The sequence below is a fragment of the Mesocricetus auratus genome, unplaced genomic scaffold (assembly GCF_017639785.1).
Source record: "Mesocricetus auratus isolate SY011 unplaced genomic scaffold, BCM_Maur_2.0 Super-Scaffold_100008, whole genome shotgun sequence".
In the NCBI taxonomy this organism is placed as follows: domain Eukaryota; kingdom Metazoa; phylum Chordata; class Mammalia; order Rodentia; family Cricetidae; genus Mesocricetus; species Mesocricetus auratus.
In genome coordinates this window covers 54768433-54782850 of record NW_024429192.1, presented here as the reverse complement: position 1 = coordinate 54782850, position 14418 = coordinate 54768433, and the positions used below count along the sequence as shown (strand labels likewise).

The 14418-nt window shown below is 43.2% G+C and overlaps 1 protein-coding gene across 4 annotated transcripts in view; it reads right to left on the bottom strand.

Annotated features, from left to right (window-relative positions):
- Cd86 (CD86 molecule) overlaps nucleotides 1–14418 on the bottom strand; it is a 62421-nt gene that overhangs the window by 32037 nt on the left and 15966 nt on the right. The window contains exon 1 of one of the 4 annotated variants that reach the window (XM_040750258.1): nucleotides 7164–7359. In XM_040750258.1, the coding sequence (XP_040606192.1) occupies nucleotides 7164–7192 (29 nt within the window). In that variant the 5' untranslated portion in view covers nucleotides 7193–7359. 4 annotated transcript variants of the gene reach the window in all.

The window sequence follows — 14418 nt, the reverse complement described above, 5'->3', positions numbered from 1 at the left end:
TTAACAAGGCTCTGGCATAGTGACATGTTGGTGAGCAGTATGGAATCATCGCCATCAAGATTCGGGTGGTTGTATAATCATTCATGTGTTTCAACAAATAGTCACTGAGCCCCACCCTGTGCTTGGTGCTGGAGGCAGAGTGATGAGCCGTCAGAAATGGCTCTCCTTTGTGCAGCTTGGTGAAGGAGCAAGATAGCTGCCAAATAAATGCATACAGAATGTTTACTGTGACAGGTGCTACAAAAGAGAGGTTCCTGGTGCTTGAAAAACTTCCCGTAAGACTGATCTAAACTGGTATTTGAAGGATGATGTGGTAGACACAGTATTGTCACATGTCCTGTGATATCTCCTCACAAAGATGCTGTGTCTGATCACTTCTCCTGACTCTAAGACTGGCCCATAACTGACTTGTTTGACTATTAGAACACAGAACTAAAAAATGTGCCAGGGTTTCTAAAACTAGGTTAGGAAAAGCCTTGAAACTCCTTGGTATCCTTTTGAGAATGTGTTTCCTAAAGAACTGAGCCCACTATGTAAGATGTTCTATTATCCTGACTTTGCAGTGGCTGAGATCCCCACGTGTAAGTTTGGGCCAATGGTCCTAGTAAAGTTCCGCCTTCCAGTTGTATCCACCAAGCTACCAGATGTATGAACAAAGTACCGACTGCTTACTTCAGTCAAATGAGTGACCATACCATGGGGAATGGGAGAACCCCTGTGAGGCCAAATTTCTGACCCACATGACTATGTGAGTAAATAGTCATTGTTTTCAGCTGTGCCTCTGGGGAAAGTTTGCAATGTACATGTAAAGAAAACAGATCCAGAGGTACTAACTGGGTGAAGAGTTGGGAGGGCATGCGAAGCTGGAAAAGATTCTGAGCAAAAGCAATATTGTGTACAAAGGCATTGAGGCAGCAGGACTCTTGAGAAAAGATTTGAGAATTTCAGTGTGGTTGAAGTGCTGCAGCATGGGCCAGAACACACTCACTTCACGGGTCAGTTACAGTTTTGTTCTTTCTCACTGCAGAAATGTCCACCCCTAAAGAAATTATAGCAGAATGACATAATCAATAATTCACATTTAAAAATACTTTTTGTAAAATGCATGGTAGGGTAGAGGAGTCAGAGAGATGCAAGAAACCTACTAAGTTGGTCACTGCAGTTGTTCAAGTGACAATGGCAGCTATTTTGTCTCAGATGATTTAAAAAAGAGTAGAGAGAGAGAAGTGGGTTAAGCAAGATTGTAGTTAGGACTACAATCAATTGGATATACTGACGGATTAAGGTGGGGGATGAGAAAGGATTAGTTGATTGATCAGTTGGTTGATTGACTCATTCATTCATTCACTCATTTAACAGTTGACTCATTCTTGACTAGCCCATATCTCTCTGGCCATCCTAGTTTGCTTTCTATCACTGTGATAAAGACCATGAGCAAAAGCAACTTGGGGAGGAAAGGGTTTATTTGGTCTACATGTCACAATCACAGCCCATCACAGAGGGAAGTAAGGGCAGAAACAGGAACCCAGACACAAAACCTGATGTAGAAGGCATGGGAGGACACTGCTTCCTGGCTTGCTCCTCAAACTTGCATTTCTTTTTTTTTTCTTTTTGGTTTTTCGAGACAGGGTTTCTCTGTATTGTTTTGGAGGCTGTCCTGGAACTCGCTCTGTAGACCAGGCTGGCCTTGAACTCACAGAGATCCACCTACCTCTGCCTCCCGAGTGCTGGGATTAAAGCAAACTTGCATTTCTTACTTCTTAGCATCACACCATTGGCTGGGCCCTCCTACATCAATTATTAGTAACAAACTCGCCTCCAGGCCAACATGATGGACCCATTTTCTCAATTGAGGGAACTCCTTCCCAGAAGTCCTAGTTTGTGCCAAGTTGACAAAAACCTAACAGCACTCTGGGTGTTACAGGGCTCCCTCCCCTCTCTTTGTCTTTTAGTTTTATTTTCACATATTTATTAAAACTGTGAATAAAAGTAATAGAAATCACAATTCTTTTGAACTATGCAAATGACACAAAATTAATTGAAAGTCAATCAACTGAATAGTTATGAAACCCAAGAAGAGAGACACAAACATAATGAACCCTGTAAGAGTTAGTATAAAGATCTAAACTTGGGTTTTAAGATAACAACTGTGTAAGCAGACTAGTAAGCACTAGAGAAATACCTTATGCAAACAAACTATACAATATTGGTGTGGTATAATTCATAAATCAGCATTAATTAGGCCCTTTTCATTGACTGGAAAGAGTGATGGAGGTGGCATTTGGGGCCTGAAGCAGGCTAGTCAAGTGTCCCACCATTAGCCACACCCTGAGCCAAATTAATTCTGTCTTAACTAGTTTGGATGGATGCCATCTGTGTTAATCAGACCACATCACTGTGGTATCTTGTGCATCGAGGTCAGGGTTGCACTTGAGTGACACTGACAGAAGTAGAGTCTATCAAGTAAAAGGGCAGCACGATTCCGTAGGGGATGTTGTACTGATGTCAAATGAGGAACAATTAAAAGGCACGGTGAGTGAACCTGCAGAAGAGAAGGCTGCAGATCTCTGATGTCCATGGGCCTCCAGCAGGAAAGTAGGTATGCTGTTGTTGAAGGGCATGCAGTTCCAGTACCAGAAGTCACAGGGAGCCATATTTCAGCTCCAGGGGATGAAAAACTTTTCACAGTCACAAGAAAAGTCTAGACCTTCTTTTGAGATATGTGTGTTCTATCACCAGAACAGTTCAAGCCAAAATAGACTAACAATACAGAAGAAATTCTTCAAGGGGATGCTTCAATTGCGGTGTGTTTGAGCTCTGTAACTTTAGAACCCACAGCCAAGGTTCTCATTACATCCCCAGGAAAAAGAAAATAGAAGATGAGTCCTGGCATCCCATCTCCTTATATCTCACCCGAGCCCTTTTCTTTTCTTGTAACATAGTAGGTGGTATGATGCCCTCTGAGGATGTCCCTAGCTAGAGAGAGACCACAGCGGACCACTAGTGATCTCCCAGGAGACACAGACAAGAGCAAACACTCCTCCTATAGCCCAGAAAAGAAGGGAGAATGTGGAGGTTTTAGAACTGAGCCTGGATAGTGGTTTTGCCTTGGTCTCAGAGCCAGGCAAATGAGAGGTTGCTGGAGCCAACTTCTGTTATGGCAGATGAAACTCTTCCTAGTGTTGGATCTGGCCGCTCATTCTGACACTTCTACAGGTTTTAGGCTAAGCCACTGCATTGTTCAAGAGTTCTCCTCTGAGAGTAGGCCTCCTCCTTTACCACAAACAGTTGCTAATTTTCAAGAACTTGATGTAGTTGTCACCTGCTTTGTCCTTGTAAGGCTTTGCAAGCTTTCACTAACTCTTTCCAAGACATTCTATGCAACAATCTTCACACCAGTAACCTACACGTCTGCTTGATGTAGATCAAAGAAACACCATCAACTTTTAGAAAGCTACTCTTAAATGCTGATGGCTTCACCTGGCTAAACATCACACCTGCAGTCTTGTGCACACACACACACACATACACACACACACAGTTCAATGTATTTTTTATTAGCATAATATTTTTTGAGAATTTTTCTCCTCAAACTGTTCTTTTCCAAGTGCTGGGCTTGGTTCCCAGGCCTTGTACAGAACACTAACATTGAGCTACAGTTCCAGCCCAAACTTACACTCTTAATTGATGCATAACAGTTGTACATCTTTTCAGGGCACAATGTGATATTTTAAAATATCTAAACAAGCAATGATCAGATCAGGGTAACTAGTGTATCACCTCAAGTCTTCATTATCTCTAATTATATCTAATGCTCTATTGCTTTGATAAGTTTCTGAAACTCAAACAAATAGAATCACTTGAATTCCTTAAAAGTATTATCTTCTATTTTATGTGTTCAGGTGTATTTGCCTGCATGTATGTCTGTGAAGCACATGTGTGTAGTCCCTTCAAAAGCCAGAAGAGAGTGTCAGATTCCCTGAAATTGCAGTTACAGGCAGGTGTGAGACATATTGGTGCTTGAAATAGAATCAGGGTCCTCTAGAAGAGCAGATACAGTTCTTTATCAGTCTTTTCGGCTCCTAGAATAACTTTTAAGGACATTTGGAAACGGGAGAATGACCATATTCTTTATAGCAAGTTTTTTTTGGTTTGTTGTTTGTTCCTTCTAAAGCTGACTGTACTTACAGATACACTGGACAAATAATGAGAGATTAGTTTCTGTTATTAGTGCAGGAGAGCTTAACAAGACCAGGAAGTCAAGAAATTCATATCTGATTCAAATGGGAAAACAGAAGTTTGGGATTAATAACTCAGAAAAGAAAAAAAGGAAGGGAGGGAGGAAGGAAGGACAATAAAAACAAAACAAAACAATGCATGAAAGCTTACAGAAAATAGGTTATCAGGGACCCCTGGTAAACAGGGTGCTATCAGAGTGACTAAGAAGGCCAGGATGAAAAGGTTCATGGACATGAATGAAGAGTGTAACAGTATATGAGCTGTGGGCATGATAGGGAGGGGCTGAGTACACAGGATGCAGGATGCTTACTGAGAACCCGAACGCTTCCTGGTGTCTAGGGGGTCCCTGAGACAGAGACAGTTGGCTATGGATATGTGTCACGCAGTCTGAGTTCTACTTCCCCCCAGCTCCCTCCTCAGCCATGTCTCCTTCTAGCTCAGGCTGCCTCATCTGTCTGACTGGGTGTCTCATGTCGCCTTAGCACAAATCCCCTTTGATCCTCTCATTTGCAGAGAATTGTGTCACCTCACTCTTGTTTTCCTTTCTTTAGCTGCTCAATTCTTCACCCAATCAGGAGCAGAGTACGTCCACACATTAAGAACGTTATTGGATTCACATATAACAAAAGGATGCTTTGGCTCACTCTGTATATAACTGAACTACTAGAATGTAGGTTACTTCCTCTCCCTTGCACAGGAGGAGTATGTCAAGTTCATTTAGCTTTTCCTGTCCCCTAACAGTAAGTTTTGGTGTAAAACAGATGCCTAATTCTCTTAGCTGCATCTAATCAGGCCTCTCTGAGTCAGGGATTATCCCCTTTTCAAAGTATTAATGGATTTTCAAAGCCAGTTTTCCCTTTTTACAAAAAAGTTCCCAAAGGTGAACTCATGTCACAGTTACCTTCCTAGGTCTCTGCCCAGTCACAAGAGTGCTTCCTGCCATAAATGAGACCCACAAGTCTCACCCGCAGGCAATTGCCCATCCTGGTACACAGGGGAGTTCCTTTCTTTTTGCTTCAGAACAAAAACCACGGTCAAATAGAAACACCAGTGTTGTCAGGGCACCATCCATGGGACAACCCCATCTCCGCATGTGTGCACTGCAATGTTCTCCAGTGCGTTCCAGTCCTTGGGATTCCCTATTACTCATCCCTTAGGGCAAGGCAGTTTTGAAAGTCCCCATAAAATGCAAGTGCCATGTAAAAGAGTAAAATAAAAAATCTGCTTTTAGCTATCAGGAATAAAGTTTAAGTAGATTTGTCTAAATGGGACATGGAACTCAGCAGGGAATTGCATGGTGTGACAGACAAAGAATGGAAAGGACACTTGGCATGGTTCAGGTCTCAAGACCTTGACAGGGAGACACAATATACCCGAAGCACACTTTGCCCCTGCTCAGCTCCTGTTCAAAATGGCATCTATTTCCCAGGCTGCTTCTAAGAGTACCCAAACAGCATCCAGAAACAACTTCCCACAGAGTGTAGAGGGGAGGGCAAGTGTCTAATAAAAGGCTGTGTTCACGAGCTGTGGTCTTCTTCCTCTGTCTTCCTCTAATACTCCTGTCTGCCTGGCTCTGAAAGATGGATGACCAACACTTGCCCACATGCTGGAAGATTTCCCATGAGTCTCCCTCTCCTGCTGGCCCATGTCAGATACTTTTCCATGGTCCTTCTGTGAGTCCTCAGCTGCAATCCCCTGGTTCAGAGACTCCCGGCCCCCAACTACCACTTCATTTTGAAACATGGCCTCTGCACTTTCGGTTTTTCTACTGAAGAAGCTGGTGTGTTTCAGCAGTTTACCTTTTGTGATTTTCCTTCTCCCCATCCATGTCAAAGTCATAAAATCAAGTCCTCCTCTCTACCCAGGGATGATAAAATAACCAAAAGCACCAGACATGGTTTCAGTTAGAAGCCACACACAACCATTTCCTTGTTACCTAATGGTTGTGTCCCTGTGATTAATACTACCTTTCTGTTAGAAGCTTCGGGAATTTAACTTCCCTATATGCCTTTGATACATCCCATATCTAGGACATACGAAGTCAGCAAATATATGCTAAGTGCATAAATGAACTGATATTCAAAACAGATTTCATTTAAGCTTCTACAAATCACATTCATAGTGTGTACAGCCACAAACAGCAGACTTTATGCATAACCACCTCCCAGGCACACACAGGTACTCATTTTAGTCCTGAGATGAGAGTTTGATCTAAGATGAACAGGCCAACTCCTTGATTATTAAAGTTTGAGGAGTGGGAAGTTCCCTTGGCCAAAAGTTGTTTTTCACCTGTCTCTCCAGAAGCTTACATTGCTATTAATGGAAGCAATATTTTAAGCCAATTTGCAAATGCAAATGTGTACACAGCATGAGGAACACAGCAAACCATTGCTTGGACCTCTTTTCCACCTAACAGTGATTTTTTTTCCCCAAATGAGCTAATGGTCTGTAATATTGAGATGAGGAGTTAGGTGGGAAAGAAGAAGGAACAGGCAGGATTTCTGGGCCTGTCAAAGAAAAGCCAAACAGGCAATCAGCAGCAACTGCAGAGAGACTGTGGGAATTCCTGCCCTCCTCATTGCCCCGTATAGGAGATCCAGCAGTACCGGTGCCCACCGAAAACTTTTTCAGTAGCAGAACTGTCGAGAACACCAGTACATCAAAACCAAGAGCAGCTGCCAACTGTTGGTAAGTGGCACCTTCTATTTCCTGCCTGTGCTATGCCTTGGCTCACTACAGCAGATATCTGGATGGAGGAGACTCATTTCTGAAATGCCCCACATCTGATGTGGACAGTCAGAAACTCAAGCGCGACAGGAAAAAGGTTCAAGCATATGCCCTCACCCTCTCTCACCGTGCCCTCTCCTGCTGACTGCCCACCTCTGCACTCTGCCCCAGAAATCACTTCTGTCCCCCATGCTCACCAGGCTGTACATGTCTTGAGGACATTCATGTCACTAGTGCCTCTTCACCGCGGTGCTCAGGGACCACACACGCAAGCACAGTAGCATCCCCGAGGATTACAGGAACTTGAAAAAAAAGTTGAAGCAAAAAAAAGTAATTTTTCCTTCAACCAGAAAAGAGTAAAAGGAGCCTTGTCAGCTCCCCAGGCCTCCAGGCCTCCGTGTACAGAGAGAAATAATCTGAGGACCGAGGAAGAGCTCAGGTACAGAAAGGGGAACTGACTAGAGAGAATGTCACCACAGAACCACAGACAGGGGCTGTGTCCGTGCTTGGTTCCAGATAACTTCTGCTGTCAGGTGGGCATTTCCACTAATGAGAATGACTACAAGTGGGCCCCGGGACAGCCAGCAAGTGTAAAGCCCTGAGGAAAACCCCAAAGACAGCCCCTTCCACAAACACTACAGACACCTCCCCAATTCGCCGAGAGTCCCAGGAGCAAAATCTGTGAAGCCTGTGGCTGACAATTACTGCTCTGTGTGGTTTCACTCCCAACCAGAAAGCAGAGGAATATTTCATGAAGAACAGCTCCATAGATCCTTCTAGAAGTTTCCACACACCTCATTGCTAGATTAGTCTAATATAATCCTAACAGTCTGACTCTAGAATGTTCTATTACTTCTATCCACTATGCCTGGGCAGGGGAGGGGGATTTTCCGAGGGAGGGAGAGAAGTCGCAAGCAGAAGTGTGCGAGGTGTGTGAATGCTCACTGAGCTTTCTGAATCTAAGTCTTTGATACATTTTACACATCTGGGTATATAACCCCTCCCCATACTTGGATCTTTTTTTCTGGTATGCATTAGCGCTCCCTCTAGTCAGCTGGGAGTCTCAGAGGTGAACTCAGGAAGAGAGGCAGCGCCATAGAACGTGTACCAGCTTTCTTAGAGGTTAGCATGGTCCCTGAAGGACTGCAGAAACCTCCAAGGCTGTTTGTTGTTTACTGAGGGAAAGAGTGCGGTTTTGGGGTTGGTGGTCCTTCATCAAATCCTGGCTTGATGACTGGACTCTGGATAAGTCATTGGATATGCTGGAGTCAGACTTCTGTCAACCCATAATAGATTTCCTTGCTGTATGGTCATGAAAAACAAACATGATTATCGTGGTAAAACTTGCAGGTAATTCACCTGGCATAGAGCATACCACAAAGTTAATTGGTGTTCGTTATCACTTTCTCATTTCCTTCTGAGTCTTTCCCAATTCTGACTTTGACCTTTCCACGAAGATCTCCTTTCTGTTAATAGAGTTAGCTCATGTGGTTCTCCCCAGACAGGTCTGAAACTCAGTTACCTTCAGTCCAGGGCTGCTCAAACCATGGGCTCCTGCTGGGACCTGTGTCCTGACTCACCCATTGGCACTCCTCTCCAGTGACTCTATGTGTTTATCGCAGGAATATCCTTTGTTGGGTGGGCTCTATGGGGTTGGGAGGTGCCCTGTGGATTTTACAATCATAATTTTCTTTGATTTGAAGAGGCCCATGTGGGAATTCTTTAATATTTCACTTAGTTTTTAAGTATTCTTTTCCATGAACTCACCAACTAAAATACAAGATGTGGCCTGGAGAGCTGACTCAGTGGTCGAGGGCACTTACTGCTTTATTGGGGGACTGGAGTTTGGAGCCCATCACTCATATCAGGCATCTCACAAATGCCTGCAACCCCAACTCCAAGGGATCTGACATCTCCATGGGTGCGCGCGCGCACGCACGCACACACACACACACACACACACACACACACACACACACACACTCACAATACATCTTTAGATATATACATCAAGATACAGGGTAGGCTGCTATCAGAATTTCTTTTCCTGGGGATAAAATCCAGGGCCTTGTACATTCGAAGCAAACACTCGGTCCACCAAGTTACACCTCCAGCTCCATCAGAATATTTTGAATACCAGACTTCCAGCATTGCAGCTGTTCACACCACTTACCATTATGTGTGTTTTTCTTTTTAACTTCTTTTAAAAAACATTTCTTTTAAATCTTTTTGTTATCATTAAAATGTTTGTTCAAAAGCAGTATCATTTGCTAGAAATAAAAAATGAATAAAAGTAATACATACACTCCACTGCGTTGGGGGACTCCAGAGACCCAGGTTCCTATCTTGGCTGTGCTGCTAATATGTGTTCTCACTAGAGTTTTAACGTCTCCAGGCCTTGCCTTTCTCACAGAGGTAGTATCGAGTCAAGTGTGCTTTCCTTGAGGGTTAGAGTAGATGGCACACATGTGGCACCTGGCACAGACGCTGGCATGGAGTGGGCGTTCGTTCTCTTTGAGAGGCTGTCTCACTGTTTCCCTCTCCCACATCTCTTAGCTACATGCTCAGTCCCTGCTGGGATCAGCTTCTTCCCATGGGTATGTTACAGGGAATAAAGGGACATGCTTGAGTGATGAGGCGGGCGGCTGCGTGAGGGACACATCACAGAATCCTGTCACCATAAGATTTAGAGTTGCAAGGCTATGAAGGACTTTAGAGACAGCTTCAGTCTCTCAAGTCAGGATCTTTCTATGTCCCATTTATATAAATGTGTCTAGCCTTTGCTTTCTCACTTGTCATACTAGCAAACATAGTACCTGTTAAGAGAGCTAGATGAAAATGTCATTTTGATAACAATCTCAAGTCTATTGCTCCTCAGCCCTGGCTCTGACAGTAGCTTTAGAGGCCAGTCCTTTCTTACTTCCTAGAACATTACTATTGGTTTATTTTAGATTAGCTGAAAACAGATACAAAATCCCCCAGTAGCTCCTCTCTCAGTCAATGACCAGAGCTCTGGCTTAGCCACTCTCTATGGGTTATGTGGTCTTTAGGACCCCAATCAACAGCATCTTTTCTCACATCACCCTCTCCCAGAGAGAGCAGCAGAGAGAGCAACATGCTTCCTAGCAGAGTGAGCTCAGCTGTGTAGAAACAGCATGACCACTGATCAGTCAAAGCTCATGTTTATTTGAACACAGTGACAGAGGGCTGGCTTCATATGATTTTCTTTTAACACATTGGCTCAAATCTCTGCTCTCACCCTTCTTGTCTATATGCCAGTGTTCAGGGCCAGCTTTCAGCCAATCAAAAGTCTTCTCTGACTCCCATCCCTGTCATCAGAGGCAAGAGTGAATGGGGTGGCACAGAGTTGGTGGCTCACCATGCAGAACCCTGTCAGGGGCCTGACCTGAATGATCAGTTCCTCGCCTTTGTAGAGGAAGAAGTTACTGGAGCCTTGGAAAGCTGCTTTCTGCCAATACTCTACTTCCTCACTCCCAGATGTCCTCAGCTCAAGCCAGGGCTACAAGGAAAAGCAGTGGAGGGAGAGCAGCCATAGATGGCATTAGGCAGGTGTGGTGAGCAAGCCTTCCAGAGGTCCTCACCCAATCATTGCCCAAGAGATGGTCTCTGGGGGAATACCTACTTGAGACCTAGTCTGTATGGCAGAGCCAGAAACCTGAAAACATTTAGAACTTCCAAACAAATACTTAGGTAGGTATAGACAGAATATTCTGTCCCACCTGGTCCTACAACCTCTTAGTCCCAAATAAACACATAGAGGCGTATATTAATTATAAACTGTTTGGCCAATGGCTAAGGCTTCTTATTTAGCTGTCTCTCTCTTAATTATTAACAAGTTTCTATTAATCTATGTATCTCTACTTTGCCTTGGCTTACTGGTGATGCCCAGTACTCTTGGTCCATTTTTATGGACCCCGACAGGTCCATTTTTCCATTTTAGCCAAAAGTTGACTAAATGCTGCTCCCACTGCCCCATGGCCTGTGATGGAAGATAGTCTAAAAGGATTCTTGATGGTGGTATAAATGGTTTGAATACAGAACAAGCAGTTCCCATAAATAGTTATTTATTGTGGTGTTTATTATTGTTGGTTTTCTGAGCATCCTTGATACAGAGATGTGCATTGGGGTGAGGAAACAACTGCAATGAAGACCCATGGGATAGGTGGCCCTGCATCTCTACTATCTTTCCTCCCTTTAAACTGCAAGGGAAAGAGAACACAAGAGAGAGGAGTGTGGGCTGTAGGGGTAGTGGGCACCCAAGTACCCTTCCTTTCATGCTCCCGTGGTGATGAATTCCTGAGGGGTGGATGCCTCACAGCTCAGAGGCAATAGGCTCAGCTCAGGGTTGCAGTCTCAGCAGATATCCTTTCCCACACTGTATGAGAGGGTAAGACTCATCAGACCATTGTGGGTTCTGCTAGTGCAGGTACTCACATCACTATAGCAACCAGCACAAACTAACAAGCAAGGCCCTTCATCAGACACCAAGTAAACTTGGATTCTGCCTGGACTGGAAAAAAGAAAAAGGAACCCCCAGGGTGACCAGTAGAGTGGAATCTGCTGTCTAAGGGGCAAAACACTAGTTCAGAGGTAGGATTACACTGAATTAAAAGAAACTAAGGAACTTGGCTTCCATACTTTGGAGGTAGGAGGATACTGACTTCAAGACCTGTCTGAGCTACAGAGTGAGTTCAAGACCAGCATGGGAAACTTAGTGATGCTGCCTCAAAACAAAAAGTGAAAATAAAGTTGAGGGTGTAGTGTAGTGACATAGTACCTGTCCAGAATGTATAAAATCCTGGGCTGGGTTTAATCCCAGTAACACACACACACACACACACACACACACACACACACACACACGCACGGCACGCACGCATGCACGCGCACACACACACACACAGAATGTGCAAAACCATGGATTCAATCCCAGTAACACACACACAGAGACATGTACACATGTACATGCATGCGTGCATGCGTGCGTGCGCGCGCACACACACACACACACACTAATAAGGAAAGTGACTATTTTATGTGTATTCATATTTCTGAACAGAGTTCAAATTCTGTAAAAACTATCACCCATGTAAGGACAATTAAATATGTCTGTGGACAGAATTCCTGAAAGTCCTTTTTTTCCTCAAAAGTAAAAAGATTTATTAATTTTTATTTTATGTCTGTGAGTGTTTTGCCTCAATGTATGTTTGTGCACTGTGTGTTCAGTTCCCATAGAAGCCAGAAAACTGTGTAGGGTCAATACCCTGGGACTAGAGTTAAAGATGATTGTGGGCCACCATGTAGATACTGGATACTGGGTCCTCTGGAAGAGCAGCCTGTGCTCTTAACGCTGAGACATCTCTCCAGCCCCCCTTGAACTCTTCTTAACTGAAAATCAGTGCAGCTCAGAGCTGGGTTGTTCTCTAACTCTCATCCATGCTACTAAAGCTCTAATAAAGTAAAGTAGCTGTCACAATCTCTAGGACCCAACTCTGCCCTTTTAATGAAACTCCAATGAGTCAACACTTCCCACCTATCCCTTGTGACAAGACACAAAACATGCACAGTGGATTTTCCTTTTACTGCTACTGTAACTGGACATGTAGAAGTCTTCCTCCTTAAAGCATAAGCATTCACTATTAAGAGGGGAAATACAAGCCACGGACTTGGAGGAAAACATTCGCAAACACCCAGATGAAGAGGCTCTGGTCCAAAATATACTAAGAATGCTTAAAATAGAAAGACAAGGAAACAAACAACCCAATGTAAAAATGGGAAAAGATTTGACATTGTATCTGACCAAAGAAGGTATACAGGTGGTAAATTATATATGCAAAGAATGCCAGCACCACGACATTATAGAAATGCAAGATAAGATGGTGACAATGTAAAAACCAGAGAATACCAAATGCTGGTGATTGTGTGAATAAACAGGAATGCTCACTCTTTCCCAGCTGGAACACAAATGATATGAATGGCTGGGAAGACTGTTTAGCAAGTTCTTAAAAGCTTCACATGCTTCTGTTGTGTGAGCTAGCAACCACACTGAAAACACCCACACAAATACCTACACACAAAAGCTTATGCCATCATTGTTTATAACTATGTGAAAACTGGAAACAGGAGGACCCAAGTTTAATTCCCAGCCTGGTGTCAGGCAATTCATAACTATCCATAACTCCAGCTTCAGGAGCATCCAATGTTTTTGGTGGTACCTGAACTCATATGCAGGCACTCACATACACATGTAATTAAAATGGAAATAAATCTTTTTCTAAAGATTTATTTATTATGCATACAGTATTCTGTCTGCATGTATGCCTTCAGGCCAGAAGAGAGCCACCATGTGGTTTCTGGGAATTGAACTCAGGACCCCTGGCAGAGCAGTCAGTGCTCCTAACCTCTGAGCTGTCTCTCCAGGCCCCAAAATTAAAATAAATCTTAAAATTAAAAAATACTTAGATTACTTCAAAGAAGATGTTCAAGTGATCGACATGAAAAAAAGATGCCCTTCAATAGGTGAACAGACAATTTCTATATCCATGTAACAGAATGCACTTTAATGATGAAAGTAAATGAGCCACCAGGATATGAAATACAGGAAGAAAACTTAAATAGTTTCAACTTCAGTAAGGAAACCAGTCTGAACAGACTACATACTATATAATTCCAATAACATGACATCCTGAAAAAGATAACCCATGGAGACAGTAGCATGAGATCAGTGGTTGTTGTCAGAGCAACCATCAAAGTAGGGCAAAGGTAGGGTGATAAACAGACAGCACACCCTGTCCTGTGTGATAACGAAGTGGTGGTCGTGGCAGTACCAAAGAAAGAAACTTAGTCTTAACTTAGATGTGTTAGCATCTGTGTGTTGATCCTTAAAAATGTATTATCCCCACTGAAGATGGCAAAAATAGGGGAAGTTGGGTACCCAGTAGATACAGAGAGGATGGGAATTCTCTGTACTATCTGCTCAATTAAAAAAATGACTCTAAACTGTTCTTAAAATAAAAGCTCTTAAAGACATACACATACTAACCACAAACACTGATTCCTGGCAAAGCAACTAAATTAATGACATGACATTTTAGAGGGCTCCTACACTGGTGGGAAAGTGAATTAGCATTAATTTCACAGTCTAAAGGCTCACTTCCCCATGTTCCACACTGGTCACCAAAATGCCATGCGTACAGCAGTGCTGAGAAAAATCTCCAATCTTGTATTTATAGCTTCTCTTTGTAATAATTTATTCATACTTCTGGTGCAGAAACAGAATTTTTATGTCAATTCATTAAGTAGGTGAAAGAAAAAAAATCCACTGTTTTCCATAGGCCAGATTACTTTACGAAAAATAAAGGTTTTCGGTTTCATTTTTTTTTCTGGAGGAACATTCTTAGAAACATAGTGGGTTTCTTTTCTCATTGGGGA